Source organism: Gadus macrocephalus, chromosome 1 (genome assembly GCF_031168955.1).
Source record: "Gadus macrocephalus chromosome 1, ASM3116895v1".
Classification (NCBI taxonomy): Eukaryota; Metazoa; Chordata; class Actinopteri; order Gadiformes; family Gadidae; genus Gadus; species Gadus macrocephalus.
Genome location: NC_082382.1, coordinates 25,561,440 through 25,579,779, shown reverse-complemented (window position 1 = coordinate 25,579,779; position 18,340 = coordinate 25,561,440). Strand labels below are relative to the sequence as shown.

The 18,340-nt window shown below is 47.3% G+C and overlaps 2 protein-coding genes across 5 annotated transcripts; one reads left to right on the top strand and one right to left on the bottom strand.

The window, feature by feature from the left end:
- The first annotated feature begins 3,419 nt into the window (after positions 1-3,419).
- pgd (phosphogluconate dehydrogenase) lies at positions 3,420-11,736 on the top strand. The gene is made up of 13 exons (XM_060059791.1): positions 3,420-3,579; positions 4,042-4,117; positions 4,300-4,479; positions 4,785-4,850; positions 5,262-5,380; positions 5,587-5,656; positions 5,746-5,880; positions 5,997-6,186; positions 7,593-7,723; positions 8,146-8,279; positions 8,837-8,936; positions 9,386-9,508; positions 11,191-11,736. Exons 1-13 carry the CDS (start codon positions 3,572-3,574, stop codon positions 11,308-11,310), a joined length of 1,452 nt encoding a protein of 483 aa, XP_059915774.1. The 5' UTR covers positions 3,420-3,571; the 3' UTR covers positions 11,311-11,736.
- A 1,002-nt stretch (positions 11,737-12,738) lies between these two features.
- On the bottom strand, positions 12,739-17,034 carry tardbpa (TAR DNA binding protein a). 4 transcript variants are annotated; one of them, XR_009527052.1, is made up of 7 exons: positions 16,267-17,034; positions 15,959-16,122; positions 15,735-15,875; positions 15,480-15,650; positions 15,269-15,389; positions 14,286-14,435; positions 12,739-13,463 (listed from the first exon to the last, which is right to left on the bottom strand). XR_009527052.1 is itself a non-coding variant. In XM_060059823.1 (6 exons), exons 1-6 carry the CDS (start codon positions 16,505-16,507, stop codon positions 14,338-14,340), a joined length of 936 nt encoding a protein of 311 aa, XP_059915806.1. In that variant the 5' UTR covers positions 16,508-17,034; the 3' UTR covers positions 13,545-14,337. The 4 variants fall into 4 exon arrangements, 2 of the variants coding, with proteins under 2 accessions (XP_059915806.1, XP_059915798.1); XR_009527059.1 differs by having other exon boundaries at positions 15,305-15,389; XM_060059823.1 differs by lacking the exon at positions 12,739-13,463 and having other exon boundaries at positions 13,545-14,435.
- Positions 17,035-18,340: the final 1,306 nt, after the last annotated feature.

Genomic DNA, 18,340 nt, shown 5'->3' with positions numbered 1-18,340 from the left:
CACATCGTCATGACAACGTGAACGCTGTGAGGTTATGGGCTGTATCGTGGGCTCATACGGTTTCAGGGCACTGTCGGTTCGATTACGAGTTGCTTGCTATGGTGTGGATTTGTGCATCGAAGGATTTACAGAACGTTTAACTTTTTTGCATTGTTGAGGCTCGATATTCTAACCTGGCTGAATCTTATCTGGTTGATATAGTTTTTCTAATGGATTGTTTTTTGCTTTCGTTATTATTAAACATCTTTATTCATTTTGTATGAATAGGGGTAATCCGCAGAATAATTTGATGGGGAAACTTGAGGGGGCATTTGTTTCTGAAGGTATATCACTGTTTGATCTTGATTTGCACATTAACACACACAGTAATCAATGTGTACGATCAACCGATTGGACATATTCTGTTCAGGATCAATACTACGCAGCGCTTCTTCAGAACAAAACCTTTATGAAGTAACGCTGACTAGAGAACACACACTGACTAAGCTAGCGTTCTTGGTCTGTCTTTTCTGAACGATGCTTCAGGCTTTAAGAAAGAAGTTGTATCAAAGGGACTCGAACGCTCTTCATTCTCCCTGATTGTCTATGAAAACATTTGCTCTGTACGTCTACGATCATTGGTGCACATCATCTGTGGTCCTTAGTGACCCATGTCCCTGTCTCTTCCTATGTACTGCAGCGTGAACGGTAACAGTATGGGCATGAGGCGCCACTGGCCAGCCAACCAGAAGTGGTGCCCTGCTTTTAAAGGGAAAAGTTCAGTTTAGGCGATGGGAAGAGAGGCAGAGACATTCTGTTCTGATCCAGAGCACTCCCAGCGTGCTCGGAGAGTTGTACAATAGAATGGCTGCTTGTTGGAGTCGCACGCAGCTCGACGTCAGCGGACTGGTTCTCCAGAGAGATGAGGAGTAGGCTGGGAGGAGTAGGCACGCAGGTCAACCAGCCTGCCAGTCAGCCAGCCTGCCAGTCAGCCAACCAAGGCCTCCCTACCGGCTGGGGGGGGGTTTATGGAACGATCATATACAATATTAGAAATGTTATCGATAGATTATGGGCCGACTTCTATGCACTGATCAAGTAAAGGGGTGGATGTTTCTACATTCCATTATGAATATCTGTCAGAGCAAACGTTTTCAATTCTGCTACTAACCCGTTGAGGTGGTGTTTATTTTTGGATTGTGGTATTTATTTTTTGTTGCAATGTACATATTAGTTTGCAGCTCTTTGCACATATTAATAAATTAAGAAATACGGTATGGGTTAACGGATCAATGAAGGTCGTGTGCGATTCAGTTGTTCTACTCAGAAGAAACCAAACGGTGATGGTGGCCTCTTCGGTCTGACCTGAGAGCGATGAATGTAGAGTGTGTGTGTGTGTGTGTGTGTGTGTGTGTGTGTGTGTGTGTGTGTGTGTGTGTGTGTGTGTGTGTGTGTGTGTGTGTGTGTGTGTGTGTGTGTGTGTGTGTGTGTGTGTGTGTGTGTGTGTTTCATTGCTGAGAAAAGAAGCACTGAATTATCTCGATGTGGGTTACATCAGTTTGAGCGTCCTTTTTTTTTTTAAGTAGAAAATGGTTTGAATTTTTCTTTTTTATGCGATTTGTTTTTAACTCATTAAACAGTTAGTCTTGCCGCTTTTATCGTAACAAATCCAGTATGGAATGCTTTTTGACTTACTATGATTTATCTTCTAATATCAGGGAGTACAACACATGGTAGCGATTGCTACTTCACCCAGAACGACATTATGCTATTCTACACATCCTCCTCCTCCTCCTCCTCCTCCTCCTCACTTCAGCCATTTTCCCACGATGCCTTCAAATAAAGAAAGACATAGCCGTTATATTTTGCATTCTCCCCTTTTCAACAATAAACATCCATCGATCAGGTCCGGGTGGGCGAGACCACCCAGAGTGGACAAACCAAGACATTAACACTGTATATTTTTGTCTGATTATTTCATTTTCATACTTATTTTGTAAATATATGTGTTGTATGGGGCTTGAATTCAAATGTAAATATGTTTCCTGTATTTGTAATAATTATAATCCATTCGCTGTATAGCATAGATGTGTCATGCAGATAACCTGATTCTGTGTCATGTTGCACCATTGACCTGTTTAGTGAATGAGGTAACAATAAAGTAAAACCGTGCATTAGCACAACGTGTGGTCCTTGTTTGTTCACTTTAAAACGGGGGGTTGTTGATGACACTTCCTTATCAAAACCATAAGGACTATCCCTCCTTAATGAGAGGCGGTTCCCAAACCTGATACAATTTCTCGATCTATATCGTTCCACAACGCAATATTTGGTATGTAGTTTATCGTAAATAAATGTTCCGCATTTAAATACAGGCTGCATATGTATAAGTACCCCAATGTCACATTCCCAAAGAGGCAGAAAGATTTTTATTTTTAAATGACATTTCTTTCATGGATCCAGGATACTGTGCATCCTGATAAAGTCACCTAGGCCTTTGGAATTAAAATAGCCCCTCATCACCACATACCCTTCACCATACCTATAGTTGGCATGGTTTTATTTCAGTTAGCCTATTAGCTGGTTTGATTTGTATTGAGATATCATTAGGCTAACTAACAGCTATTAGGCTAACTGAAAATAACCATGTCAACCTCTAGGTATGGTGAAGATTTAGGGCTATTTTAATTCCAAAGGCCTGGGTGACTTTGAATAAATGAAGAATAATCATTTATTTACGATACATTATTCATTCACAAAGAAAATTGGTGGCCTAAAAGGTCTTAACATGGGTGAATAACTAATCTTACCACTGTACTACAAACATGCAAAGGCAGAGAAAGACAAACATGCTAATAAAATACAATTAAGTATGTCTAAACTTAAGTTAAAAGTGTTACAAGTGCACTGTAAGCAGGCTGCATTTATAATTGAAAGCACTTTTCAATAACTGCATTTAAATTAAAAGTGACCAAAATAGAATATAATAAACAGTTAAGTGTATACTTTCGGATATATACGTTTATTATTTACTGGCAGTGAGTAATGTATAGTTTTGGCCTGTTTGTTTGTTTTGACCCCAGGTTGATTGTAGACAATGTCAACAATTAACCTGTTTTTTAATAAACCGGCCAAATGTACTGCTACTATTTCGTCCATACAGTGCGTGGATCATCATACAGTTTCATATTAACAAAAAAAGCATAACGATGTGAGAGAATACGCTTTTGGTTTTTACATATTCTTTAAAAAAAACATCCATTTAAATTAATAAACTACTTCCGGAAACAGGAACCCTGCGACGGCCGACCCCATGACCTTCTTCCGCGTGGGCGTGTCGTTGCTTCCAGCCAATAGTAGCGCTGATATCTCAGCTCAGTTTTTGGAGCCAATAATAAACCGGGAACGGCGTTGCTCCAGGTCGTTAAGGACCACGCTATTGGTGGCCGCTGAGCCGGGCCGGGTGGGGGGCGGTCCGGCCTCCCGGGCTGTCAGGTCCCGGACGAGGAAGTAGCGGTAGGCATTCAGGAGCAGAGAGCGACGTGCTACTTGTTCGATCCGAAGACTTCCAGAAACAACCCTGTCCGACACTATGGCACAGTGAGTTCTATACACCTCTTTCTGTTTGAATCAACTAAAATTGCATCCAATCGAGCTGTCTTTAGTCTATGAAGTAGAATAATGTTTTTTTTGTTTATAATCCGGACAGCGTTGTACTGCCCTGCGAGAGATATCTGAAGATTTCTGGGATAAGATACTGGAGACATTTGTCATGAAAATAGATAGTTTTAAAATGTTCCCTTATGTTCTTGTCTCTTATACAAGATAACACACGTGTCATGGTCTTGTGTTGCCACATTACATACTTACTTATGACAAATTTAATCTGCTACTTTCATCCAAAACACCGACTCGTGGTGGGAAAAGTCATTTAAAAGTATTTAAAAAGGTTGTCTTTCAGGGCTTCTTCCGGTTATTGGCGAGTCAATTAGATGATAAATGTTGATGACCACCCTCGGATCAGACACTCCATAATAACATGATTATCCTTCCCATTCACAGAGCAGACATCGCGTTGATCGGACTGGCCGTCATGGGCCAGAATATCGTTCTGAACATGAACGACCATGGCTTCGTGGTAAGTTCTAACGTACTATTGGTCCTACAGCATCCAGCTTTGGGTGAATCTGTCAGATTCCTCCATTCAGTCGAATTCCTGCTTTTAATATCTCTCTGTCTCTCTCTCTGTCTCTCTGTCTCTGTCTCTGTCTCTCTCTGTCTCTGTCTCTCTCTCGCCCTCTCGCCCTCTCTCTCCCTCAGGTGTGTGCCTTTAACCGGACGGTGTCTAAGGTTCACGACTTCCTGAACAACGAGGCGAAGGGGACCAAGGTGATCGGCGCGGAGTCCCTTGAGGACATGGTCTCCAAGCTGAAGAAGCCGCGGAGGATCGTCCTGCTGGTCAAGGCCGGCCAGGCGGTGGACGACTTCATCGACAAGCTGGTGAGTTGTTCCCACGCGGGACGTTCGGCCACTCGGACGCTACTGACGGAGCAATGCCCCTCCTCCAAAGGTTGACTTTGTATGCATTATTATTGAATACACGTTACACTTTGGTGTTTTAATAGTTCTTTGGGGTTTTATTCCAACAAAAAACAAATAATAGATTTCTACTATTACTGTCCTGTAATTCTGCACTCACTTTTGTCTGCGATTACTAAAGAACATCTTATTTTACATCGTTCTCCGACCTGTTTCTGTGTCTTCGGCTCATTGGAGTCTGTTTGTTGTGGTTTTGTCTTGTTTAGGTTCCTCTTCTGGAGGCCGGAGACATCATCATCGATGGAGGGAACTCTGAGTACAGAGACACAACAGTAAGTCCTGGCACTGCTTATTACAACCTCAGGGTTGGTCAGGAGAGACTGCATTGTTACAGCTGACCTATAAATACATAGACCTTGCTTAACTCCTTTGGTTCGGTCTGGCGTTGTTATATGTGACGTGAGAGATATGTCAGGCATTTTGGTTGATGGCTGAGATAGAGAGATTTAAACTAGAGATATTTTTGCATAGATTTTAACTGTACTTTTTGTTGGGGATAAGAAACCACAGTTTCACAATAATATCTAACTGTATAGCAAAGAATATGCATAGAACCGGAGACGTAGCGTTATTGGCGATAGTGTTCCGGTCCAGCCTGGGTAGATAGAGTTAGAGTCGGGTACGGGTCCAGACTGAGGTGGGCGGTGGTTCCTGTGTGTCACAGCCCCCTCCTCTGTTCACAGCGCCGCTGCAGGAGCCTGGAGAAGAAGAAGCTGCTGTTTGTGGGCAGCGGGGTCAGCGGAGGAGAGGAAGGGGCCCGCTACGGGCCCTCTCTGATGCCCGGGGGACACGTGGCGGCCTGGTGAGCTCCCTCACACGGGCCCCAAAGCCCGGGGTCTCTGTTAGATATGACGTGTTTAATAAAGTCGAGGGGAGGGGGGATTGTTTTGAGGTGGGTGTGTTTTGAGGGGTCTCTGTTAGATATGACGTGTTTAATAGACTCAGGGGAGGTTAGGATTGTTTGGGGGGGTCGCTGTGTTGATGTGTGGCGCTGTCCTCCTCATCCAGGCCACACATCAAAGACATCTTCCAGAGCATCGCTGCCAAGGTGGGCACAGGGGAGCCCTGCTGTGATTGGGTGAGTGGATACCTTTAATGTCACCGCTCACTAATCGAGGACTAAAGGTTGTTCTCTCTGTTATTAACGGACCTCTGTGCTTCTGTCAGGTGGGCGACGAGGGGGCGGGACACTTTGTGAAGATGGTCCACAACGGCATCGAGTACGGAGACATGCAGCTGATCTGTGAGGCGTACCACCTGATGAAGGACGTCCTGGGGATGGAGCACGACGAGATGGCCGAGGTCAGCACCCCCCCCGAACACCAACGCTCCCCATGGGAACAAACACCGGAGCGACCACGTAGTTCCCCGTTCCCGCTCCCGCTCCGGCTCATGGCTTTTCTCTTGAACACTCGTAGGAGTTCAACAAGTGGAACAAGACCGAGCTGGACTCCTTCCTCATCGAGATCACCGCCAACATCCTCAAGTTCCGCGACCCGACGGGCACCCACCTGCTGCCCCAGATCAGGGACAGCGCGGGGCAGAAGGGCACGGGGAAGTGGACGGCCATCTCAGCGCTGGAGTACGGCACGCCCGTCACCCTGATCGGTGAGCTGCCTGGACGCCGTCATGAGGAAGTAACCTGATTCCTTATTGTCTCTTCCCGTCTTCAGGGCGGTGTTGTCATAATGACGCGGCAGAAAAGCATTGCATCATCACTGTAAGGGTTTAGTCACCGCCTGAACAAACACACTCAACTAGCAGTGGAGTCATCGCAACTGTCGAGAGGGGCGGGGCCAGGGTTTAGCTCACCTTCTCCACTGAGAACGTGAGCAGTAGGAGTGGTGGTAGTGTTAGTAGTAGGAGGAGTAGGAGTGGTGTTAGTAGTAGGAGGAGTAGGAGTGGTGGTAGTGTTAGTAGTAGGAGGAGTAGGAGTGGTGGTAGTGTTAGTAGTAGGAGGAGTAGGAGTGGTGGTAGTGTTAGTAGTAGAACCTGCCTCTTGTGAGGGCTGTTTGTCGTGCGCTAAGCGAACAGGGATAAGCAACGTCTACGGGATCAGAGCTACAGACTGCAGCTCTGATCTCTACTGTGACTGCGCTGGGGCAGATCGGGTTTATAAAACAAGCCAGAGGTCAGAGCGCTTCCAGATATTAAGCAGACCGTGTAAAGACGACAGCAGCTGAGATGTCAAATGAGTCCCTCTCTTACATCCCGTCCGTGGTTGTCCAAGTTGTATATTTTTACTACAAATATAAAAATAACTTTAATATGTTTTTGGGCAGTTCCTTTGCACTAGAGGATCCACAGCTCGGCCCGTCAGTACCTAGAAAGGGTCAGGCGTCCATTTTGATGGTAACCATGAGCAACAGTACAAAGCCTGCATTGTCATCGGAGCGACGCAGCTGAAGGGAGCGTGTGAAAAGGGCGGATTTGTGGACTCAACAGGGATTACATACCGGACCGTAGTGCAAATGATAACGGTTAACTCTCTTCCTCCTTCCTCTTCGCCTGCTGAGCCAACTGTTGTAGTGGAGGCAGCGTTGGCAAGTCATGCTTACCGGCTGTTTTGTTTACCACCTGATTACCTCCTGTCAGGTTCATCCCCTGGCCAACCCTGGCCCTTTAAATGTGTCATTCTGCTGAGTCATGATGGCCCTTGGGGTGTTGTCATGGTAACGTCTGGTTCTCAGCGTAGCGTCGTGGCTAGACGGCTGCTGGTTAACGTGGAGAACGGGAGCCTGTTTACGGAATTTGGCCAAATTAGTTGAGTGAAAATTGGGTTCGTTTTTTGGTCGGACAAAACGGTACATTTTGACCTCAATTTGTGTTCTGTTGAAAGTCTGTCGTACCACATCGTCATGGGGTTGACTGCTTCAGGGCTTTTGTTGTGTTTTCTATAACCATGAAATCAGCATAATCGCGATTGAATTGAATAATATGAGGAACTGACAATCTGTCTCCTCCTCCTCCTCCTCTCCCTCCTCCTCCTCCTCCCCCTCCTCCCCCCCCCCTAGGTGAGGCGGTCTTCGCCAGGTGTCTGTCCTCTCTGAAGGATGAGAGGGTGGTGGCCAGCCACAGCCTGGCCGGGCCCTCGGGGGCCAAGTTCAGCGGGGACAAGGCCGCCTTCCTGGAGGACATCAGGAAGGTACCGCTGAGAGAACCCCACCCTCACAGAACCCCACCCTCACAGAACCCCACCCTCACAGAACCCCACCCTCACAGAACCCCACCCCCACAGAACCCCACCCCCACAGAACACCACCCTCACAGAACCCCACCCTCACAGAACCCCACCCTCACAGAACCCCACACACCCTTCAAACAGTTCTGGAAATGTTTAATAAAGGCTTATCTGCATTTGTTGTTTTTTAGCTTTTAGTTTTCAGTTTAAACGTTGTATACAAAATCCTTTTGGTTTGATGAAGCACAATACCCTTCGGAGTAATCCACTCTTCCTTAAGAAGAATATTTAATGTTTTAACTCGTATCTCCCTGAACTGACTGAACTCACACTGCAGCAGGTCAGTGACTTCTGTTCTTTCTCACCTGTTGTACTTCCTCCTCCAGGCCCTGTACGCCTCAAAGATCATCTCCTACGCCCAGGGCTTCATGCTCCTCCGGCAGGCGGCCAAGGAGTTCGGGTGGTCTCTCAACTACGGAGCCATCGCACTCATGTGGAGAGGAGGATGCATCATCCGCAGGTACTGGAGCCTCGTCCACACACACACACACACTCACACACACACACACACACACACTCACACTCACACTCACACGACTGGAACTGGGGGAGATCCTGCTTATTGGGGTTTTCTGGTACACGTGTTTAGTTCCCCCCTAGGAAATGCACGTACAGATTTAGCTTCTAAAATCCTGCGTGATATTTCCTGGCTTTGCTAGCGATGGGGAAATATTCTCGGAAAGTGCAAGTTTAACAAACATCTCCTGGTGCCTTGTGGAAAAGATGGAGCCTATTGACTTGGCATTTCCTGATTCAAAAGAGCATTCTCTCTCACAAAGGAAATGCATGTCCAATCCGGTTTGCGAAATTGCGGCCAATACTTCCTTGTTGATGTGGGCAGAGATGTGGAAATGATCTCGGAAACAGAGCATCAAACCAGTGTAACCAGTATGCCTAGACCCTATTACAATGTTAAACATATCAGTTTGGAATATTTTCAAGTGAATCTTCCAACTTTGAGCCACTGCCTCCGAGCAGAGACCTGATCTAACCCCTGGTTCATCCGCGTGTCCTCAGTGTGTTTCTGGGTAAGATCGGTGAGGCCTTCGACCGCGACGCAGAGCTGCAGAACCTGCTGCTGGATAAGTTCTTCAGCGACGCGGTGCACGAGTGCCAGGTGAGGGGAGGCGGGCTGTGGGGCAAGAACCGGTTTCACCATCACCGTGTGCACACTGTGTCTATTTCCTTATTTTAGTTTTGAGGCATGTTGTGAAGCAGCCCACTTTGTTACACAAGTATATTATTGTCTAACACCTTTTGAAGACCACATTCACATTGTGATGCTTTTTGCAAATTGTTTTAAGAGCTGGGCTAAATCTTTTACAGGCTATGTCTGTCTAAAATATATAATCAATTTATTTGTGTGTGTCTGGTGGAAAACCAAACTTGTAAAGTCAATTGTGAAGTCTGTTTTTGAACACTATCTTGGCCAATCATAAGACAGTAATTGGTTGTCCATTTTCAATCATTTTAATTCACACCCTGGATCTGAACTCTTAACCTGCGGCTGTGCGTGCGAGTGGGGGCGTGCATGTGACGTGACCTTGCCTCCTGTGGTGTCCCCAGGCCTCCTGGCGCAGGGCCGTGAGTGTGGGCGTCCAGCAGGGCATCCCCATGCCCTGCTTCACCACCGCCCTGTCCTTCTACGACGGCTACAGGCACGCCATGCTGCCCGCCAACCTGCTCCAGGTAGGGCTGCCCCCGCTCCCCCAGGGAGCCGTGGGGGGGGGTCTGTGTACAGAGCCTTGGGTTTAGGGGGTCTGTGTATATAGAGCCTTGAGTTTAGGGGGTCTCTGTACAGAGCCTTGAGTTTAGGGGGTCTGTGTACAGAGCCTTGAGTTTAGGGGGTCTGTGTACAGAGCCTTGGGTTTAGGGGGTCTGTGTACAGAGCCTTGGGTTTAGGGGGTCTGTGTACAGAGCCTTGGGTTTAGGGGGTCTGTGTACAGAGCCTTGGGTTTAGGGGGTCTCTGTACAGAGCCTTGAGTTTAGGGGGTCTCTGTACAGAGCCTTGGGTTTAGGGGGTCTGTGTACAGAGCCTTGGGTTTAGGGGGTCTGTGTATAGAGCCTTGGGTTTAGGGGGTCTGTGTACAGAGCCTTGGGTTTAGGGGGTCTGTGTGGATGGAGCCTTGGGTTTAGGGGGTCTGTGTATAGAGCCTTGGGTTTAGGGGGTCTGTGTGGATAGAGCCTTGGGTTTAGGGGGTCTGTGTGTACAGAGCCTTGGGTTTAGGGGGTCTGAATGTGTATAGAGCCTTGGGTTTAGGGGGTCTGTGTGGATAGAGCCTTGGGTTTAGGGGTTGTCTGTGAATCTGTATAGAGTTGTAGGGCTATTGCGTTGGGTCAGTCTTTTGGGATGTGGAGTCCATGGGCTAGGAAGATGCGGTAGCCAGTTACCATGGAGAGTTTGAAACGAGGCACTGAACGTTAGTACTGATTTTAGTACAGGTTTGCTGGACCTTAACCCTAACCTCTAACCTCAGACCTAGAGAAACACCAACCCTAACTCAAACAAAACCATCTATTGCCTCAAACCTAGCATCTCTGACGTAATACCGAAGCCCTAATTATAGCGTGGTACCTGATACGGAACAAAACAATTGACAATGTCAGAAATAAAAAAAGAATCAAAGGCTTTTGATTCAAAACGCAACAATCTCCAATTTGCTTCATCTTTGGTCAGTTGCGCATTAAGTGGTCGAAAGGTCGCTGACCTATTTATGAGTACGACCTTGAGGTGAGAGACATCGGAGCTCTGTGGACTTCACTGTCCCTGCGCTCTCTGCAGCAGGTTGTTGATTCAGTGAGCCAGCGCGTTGGGGCACATTCAAACTACCGCCGTCCGTCGACCGATCTCATTGACTTTGCATGGGACGCTCTCGCAATGCATTGTGGGTCAGTCCGTTCTGTCGGCTCCGTGGCCTGCGTCAAAAAGTTGAGAAATGTTCAACTTTTCAGGCAGCGACGGATCCGTCAGCCAATCAGATTGCGGTTATGCAAATACACTCCACGGATCCATTTTGCATTAACAAGCAGCGAGAAGCAGGGGAAATCCGTCTGTTATATTTTTTTATAGAAATGTGGAATCGATAGGAATGTTTTTAGTCACCTGTTCTTCGTGTCATCTTTTGTATTTATATCCACACATGGGCTTTATAGCGGGAAGAGATTTGATTGGCTGCAGTATGCGTCTACAAAGACTGCGTATAGTCCCCTACACGTCAGACACGCCCTCGGTCATCCGTCGACGGGCGCATGTAGTGTGAACGCGGCATCAGAGCGCCGTGGTTCCTCCTCAGTGCAGCGTGTTGTCTCAGTGGGCGCCGTGGTTCCCTCCCCTCCATGTGACCATTCCGTCTTGTATTCCCGCTCCGCAGGCTCAGAGGGACTACTTCGGAGCGCACACCTACGAGCTGCTGTCCAAACCCGGCCAGCACGTCCACACCAACTGGACCGGCACCGGCGGGAACGTGTCGTCCTCCTCCTACAACGCCTGAAGGCCGCCTCCCAGCGCACCACAGGGATCCAGAGCTGCCGCCCCAATGCTGACTGATTTTATTCCGGCTCTCAAACCAAACCGGGCTGCTCCGGGACCGCATCCACCCCCCCGTCATCAAACTGTAGGTTTTCTTAAATATTGTTGCGGTTTTATTTATGACCAAAGTGAAATCCCTAGTCATACGTGTTTTTTCTGAAATCATAAGCTTGAGTTAAGGGCGTGTTCCGTTTGTGTGGTAACCAAAACACAGATGGCCCCAGCGATGTCCCCCCCCCCCCTTGCTAAACAAAGACTAGCTGGTTACCAGGCGGTGTTCACCAATCATGCAAGACCCCCGGGGTTTACCATGGCAACACCGGATTAGGGTGAACCATTGGAGTGAACTGTTTCAGGCTAAATAAAGAAATAAATCCCTTTGTAATAAGCTTGTTTGGTCCTATCTGTCTTGGCAAGTGCTGTAAACGGGATTATGGACGACGGGTTTTACCTCGTTATAGCTCAGGAGATAAATACAGTGAGCCTCGTGTAAACTTACCATAGACAATCTATAAAAATAACCTGTTTGCTTACTACTAGACACAGATGGTTTAACTATGTTGTACATTTAATCTCAGCGATGACTATACAAATTAGTACACATTCAGGCTCTAAATAAAGGCACCCAGGTGAAAGCATTTAGCCTCACATGTCACGGTGTTTGTCCACTAGATGGCTCTGTATTGTTATTACATTTATTACTGGTCGTTCAGGTAACGGGAGCGTTTAAAGATAATTTAATGAAAGCAAAGCATTGCTATACTTATTCATGCTTCATAGCCTACTTCAGTGGACCAAGTCCTGACGAACTTCCACCTTGCAATAGGCCTACTTAAACAAGAACTCTTTAATACATTTCATTGGAGCCCACAGGTCACATTTAAATGTTTTAGTTCCCAAATTATAATCTTGAATAGAAGTTTGCAACAATTCCATTATCCTAGATAAAACCCAAACATCAACTTGACAACCAGCAGGAATACATGCTTTCAATTAAACCATAGTTTAAATACTAATAGAATATTTCCTCAGATGATAAGGCCATTGAGTAAAGCAGCCCAACTGATCAAAGTAAAGTTGAACATTTCCTAAAAATAAAAAAGGACTAGCAAATCCATTACAACCCGATGCTAATAAACCCATGACTGTAGCACGCCTAGACATGCTTGACTTCCCCCGACGCGAGCTGGTTGTGACGCTCTACAAATATACACGTCTTCAAGCGCTCGAGCTCAAGGTGTATTATAGCACCACCTCCCGGCAAGGTGGGAGAACTACAACCTTGTAGACAAATTGTAGTCCAAAGACCCAAGTCGTGCACAGGCCTATAATGCGTCTCGGCCACACCGCTAGCACACTACACGGTAATCTACATTGAGAAAACCACAGGTTAAAAATTGGAAACTTTTATTTTACACTCTGTAGGACTAAAAAAAATGAAAACTCAATACACACAAAGAATTCCTGCTGGCATGTTCAATCAATAGTTTTCAGAGTCCCTGCCAAACTGCCCGGTGTACATTAACAACCGCTATACAATCAAGTAAAAAAAACAAAAACATGAAACAAGAGATCGCTTACTGCCCGATTGAAATTGTACATTTGAACCACATGGAAATAACTGGTATCAAAAAAAAAGTTTTAACTTAAATCAGATTAAAGTTAGTAGCCGGTATAGGACACAGCATTAACAGACAAGTAGTCTGAATTCGGGTCAACGCAGGGAGCCATCTAAAAACAGTTGGGACAGCAGACATAAGCATGGACAATGCCAAATAGTGGGCATCTACAACTGTTGATGCAGCTTTGGTCCTAGTCAATGGGGCCGTTCATCTAGATGTACAAATGAATTCATGCCAATTAATGGTCCGTAATTAATTTGAGCCGATTTCAATTAGGTGAAGGGGGGGGGGGGGGGGGGGGGGGGGGGTCCATGGGTTCTTGATATTGAGGTGAAGGGGTCCCCTTTTCAGGTTTAAGGCATTCTTGCAGCATTTCCATTGTTGCTTGTGCTGGCCCACCCATTAATGCACCACACTCCAGTCTTCAGCTTTCCAAAATTGCTTCCCAATCTGGATTCAGACGATAACCCTGGGCCGGCTGTTTCCAAGGTCCCTATACATGCGAATTAAAGTGTTTGCAGTTCAATTAATGTTAGAATAATCAAAAACACTATCAAGAGGACAATATACCTAGTCAAATTATTTGTTTTTTTTTATTGGAGACTTCCCTTTGATTCACAAAACATAGAAAATGCATTCAGCGCCACTTCAAAAACACAATCTTTCAGATGGGGACTCGTCAACACACAACACACTGCGCGCGCACCCACAGCAAACACAACACTCATCCAAGTCCCCCCAGCCCACCCACCCACAATGCTTCTCTGCCCCCACACAAACTTCAACAGCAACATGTTCACACAAAAGGGGTGGTAACAAGGGAGAGAAATTAAGCACACACCATACACAGCATCCACGTCAAACAGCAAGGAAACAAAACAAAAAGCTACAAGGATACACATACTCTAAGCATTTAACATTTCGCTTATTTTTTTTTAAAGGCCGATAGAGATTAAGTAGGAGAGAGAGGTCGTAAGGAGCGACAAAGTTATGGAAGTCCTTGTGATGTCATTAGGAACACACTCGTACGCCCCCTGCCCTCTAACACTCGCACAAAGCCACAGGTTCCTCCCACCTGGCCGGCCTCCGGATCGTTTAGACACCCCAGTCAGTCCCTCTTCACACGTTCTTGCGTTCACCTTGCTTTGCCCCCCCGTTCGTTCACGCTCAAGTCTCTCACACGTCCACCATCAATACCATACTCATCGATCTCCAAAAACAAATAAAACACCAATGCCACAAGAATTCCACTTTTTCTATGCATCTATCCTATTTAAAAATGAAGGGGAGAGGAGGAAAAAGACGAAACACCCACCGTCTAACACAGTATATGCAGAGTGAAGCTGTGTTCTTTGATGGCAAAGCATTTACACATGGGAGGAGGGGAACTGATACTGAGACCGGTCAAACATGGCCGCCCATGAGGCGCTTCCTCCCGGGAAATTGGAAAAGAGTTGCTGCACGGCTGTAGAAGAGACGGTCATCAAGGGGTGTCCAATCACATCACACAAAAGGGTAGATACACAGTCAACCACACACAACAAACGCAAACCTAGCCCATGTAGCCGTTCAACGTGGATAAGAGAGGGATGGGGCTCTCATAATTCTCGTGCATGTTTCAGAAATATATACCTTGTATAGTATATATGTATTTATATATAAATATATACCTTGCATGCACAGTCACATCTTAAAAGAAAACTCTGAAAAACAAAAAAGGTAGTGTAGCAGTCTCCACTCACCAACTAAACACGTCAACCATTCAACAGCTGGCTACAAGAATTATCACTGGAGTATAAATGTTTCGTTCAACAAAATGAAAAGGCAATATATCTTTTTTTTCTTTTCTTTTTTAAATAGCAGGGGATATAAGAGGACTAGCTTGTTTTTTTCTGCCACCATATGCATACTTACCAGATTGGCCTAACTCACAGACAAAGACTACAGCCTACATTCCCCAACTAGAGGACTTCGACTCCATGGCGCCGAAGCCGGAGCTGAAGCCGCTGCTGGAGGCGGAGTTAGTGCCCGCGGCCCAGCCCAGACTGGCCGAGGTGGGGCTACTGTAGCTAGTGCTGGTGGAGCTATAGGTGGGGTCTCGGGCCGTGGTGGCCGTGCCCGCCGCCGTGGTCTGCCCCTGCTGGTTAGCCAGCATGCCCATCATCCCCCAGCTGCTCTGCAGCGCCGCCTGCGCCGCCGCCACCATGGCCGGGTTAAGCCCCATGGCGCCGAAGTTAACCCCGCTGCTATTGCCCCCCATGCCGCCGCGCCCTGCGCCGTAGCCCTGGCCAAACCCACCAGCCCCGAACCGCCCACGCTCCATCATTTGCCTACTATTATTGTGTTTAGGCTCAGCGTTGGAGATGTGCACGCTGACGCCCTTGATGATCAGGTCCTCTCCGCACAGGGCCTGGGCCACCTGGGGACAAGGGCGGGACGTCGACAAAGAGCAGTGATCAGACACACACTAACGCACACACGCAGGGTAATAGAGGCCCCTCCCCCGTACCTGGTCATCGGCGAAGGTGACGAAGGAGAAGGCTCTGAAGGGTTTGGGGATGAAGACGTCGGTGACCTCGCCGTACTGCATGAAGAACTGCCGGAGCTCGTCAGTGGTCATGTCTTCTGTGCAGCGACCCACAAAGATCTTACGGCTCCGCATGGGCTCGTCAGGACCGGCCTGTGGGCAGCAGACGGGTCAGTGCTTTAACAGCGGCCGTTCAGTGGTTCTCCAGGTTGGAGTAACCCCAGGTTAATGCCTTACCTTAGAGTTGGGAAGCTTGCAGTCACACCATCTCCCATCGATCATGTGTCTCTGAGAAACCACTTTGGTCTGAGTCTCGTACTCTGTGAACCGGACGAACCCAAAGCCCTTGGAGTTGCCAGTCTTGGCGTCCCTCTTGACCTAAAGACAGGAGACAAAAGGCCTCAGTACCCAGCGGCCTTTGAGCTGTGGACAGAGTGGAGACGGTTACTGGACCACATTACCTGCACCATGATGACCTCCCCGAAGGTGGCAAAGTAGTCCTTCAGGTCCTGCTCTGACGTCTTCCACGGCAGCCCCAGCACAATAAGATCCGACGTCTTCTGGGAGCCCCTCTTGATTTTAACAGCGGAGGCGGCGTCCATTTCTTCCATCTTCCTTTTGTTGTCTAATGAATGAGAGCAGAAGCAGTGTGAGAGAATACCATTGATCTACACGCAGTTCCACACCACCCCGCATGACCCCATGAGAGCCTAGTGCAGTAGTACTACACTCAAACGAGTTGAAATAATCGCAATGTTGTGAGGCCTACCTTTGGGGTAGTTGACGACGTAGACCAGGTTCCCCCAGTCGCTCTCCGGGGCGTGCAGGACCCCCTCCACCAGGCGGACCCCCCGCATGCACTGCGACTCTGGGTTCCTGTAGCGCAGGCCGCAGGCCCCAGGGAACTGGGCCGCCACCGTGGACAGCAGCACGGTGCCGTCGTCCTCCGACGGGATTTCCATGGGCTCCTCGCTCTCGTCCTCGGCCACTCGGATGTATAACTCGGACATGTTTCCGGGCTGTTTGGGCTCGTAGCAGTCGAACTCAAAACGTACCGTCTGCCGTCTGGGTGATTCCACGAGGCTTATGGAGGCTGAACTAACCGCGGGGTCTCAACGCGACCGAACGAACTGCTAAACTAGCGCACAAAACGGACGAGTGAGGGGAGGAAGCCTCCAAGGGACGACTGTGAGGTTGTTATTTTAGTGCTCACCGCTTTGAAGAACTGGATCGCCGGCGGCCATGAAGCGGAGGTCTTCTTTATGAGCGGCTGGTCGGTTAGGCTAAGCTAGGCTAACAAACGAGAGAAATGAATGGGTTACCCAGGTATCGCAGTTTACGTTTTCTCAAAACGCGGAGGGTTGCTCACTCGAACCGGCAATGAGGTGGTGTAGAGTCGTACGTCGAATGCGGAGAGAGCGTTCGACAAATGCCCTGTTGCTTGACTTAAAAATGAGAATCAATGGCAACACTTTGTGTGTCACGTCCCAGCTAATCTTTTTAGCTTCCGACCAGCTAACAAAATGGCTGCCGGGTGTTGGTGACATCATCGAGTCGGACGGTCCCATTTGTAGGGGTGTCCAAGAATACAAAACAAAGACTTTACTCGTTAACTACAACCCAAATCAATTGTAGAGTCTAGACTTGATTCTAAAGTTAATTTAAAACAATTATATGTAATTTGGCAATAAATCGGATTGTTATATTTCTTTGACTGGGTATCATTAGAGGAAAAAAGTACCCGTTTGGAAAATGTTCCCAAGCGTAACTGCGCATTGATAAATAGAAGACAAAATAGATGAGATATTAAATAGTTCATGAAAAAAGAAAAGAAAAAGGGTTTTGACCTAACCAATTTTTTTTTACCAAATTGCAATCATTGTACATTGTTGGATAGTCGTAGGCCGACTATAGAAGATAACCGTAGGCGCTCGTCTCATTCTTTGACGATAAGAAATACGCTACGCATGAATTATGACTGGAATATTCAATTTATCGCCATTCATCATTACGTTTTCAGTTAACAGCTATTATATATAAATTCAATTAAAATAAAAAACAATATGCAACAAAATATATAAATATACATATACTAATCTAAATGGCATTGGCCATGTGTAACAGAGTTAAAAATGTAGTGTATTATTATATATGATTTTCGCCAAAATAAAACTGCCTTGTTTAATAAGTGTGAATGGGAGCCACCCTTGGCCATATGGTGTACTGCAGATCTGCTGCGTTTAGTCCTGTGCTGCTTCCCTACAGTGTTGCCAATTTAGCGATTTTGTCGCTATATTTAGCGACTTTTCATCCCCCTGTCGCCAGGCTTGTACACCTGATCCAGGATCAGGTGACGGCTGGCCTCGGGTCGGATGGTCCAGTAGGACACCTTGCCGTCCGGCCAGGTGTCGCGTGTGTACATGTCGTGCGTGGACAGGTTGTGGCGGATGGAGCTCTTCCAGGAGGGCTTGGTCTGCGGCTGGAAGAAGGGGAAGCGGTCCTCGGTCCAGTTGTAGATCTCCTTCACGGTCATCCTGCGGCCCGGGCCGGCTGTTGATGGCAAACTGGAACATGGTCATAGGTATATGGAGGACGGTCCAACAGGGCGGCCTACACCTCCACCACCACGCCGTCGGAGGCCTTCATATTACAGCCACTTTCCACCGGGATCCGCTTGATAATCCTCCCTAGATCTGTGGTTTATCCAGGTCTAGTAAAAAGAGAATCAGCACTAGTGTATAAACTAGGGGTGTGGCAAATCGCGATTCTCATTTACTACGATTCAGAATCGATATAAAATGGCCCGAAATCGATTTATCCCATGTGTTCTATTATTTTCCATA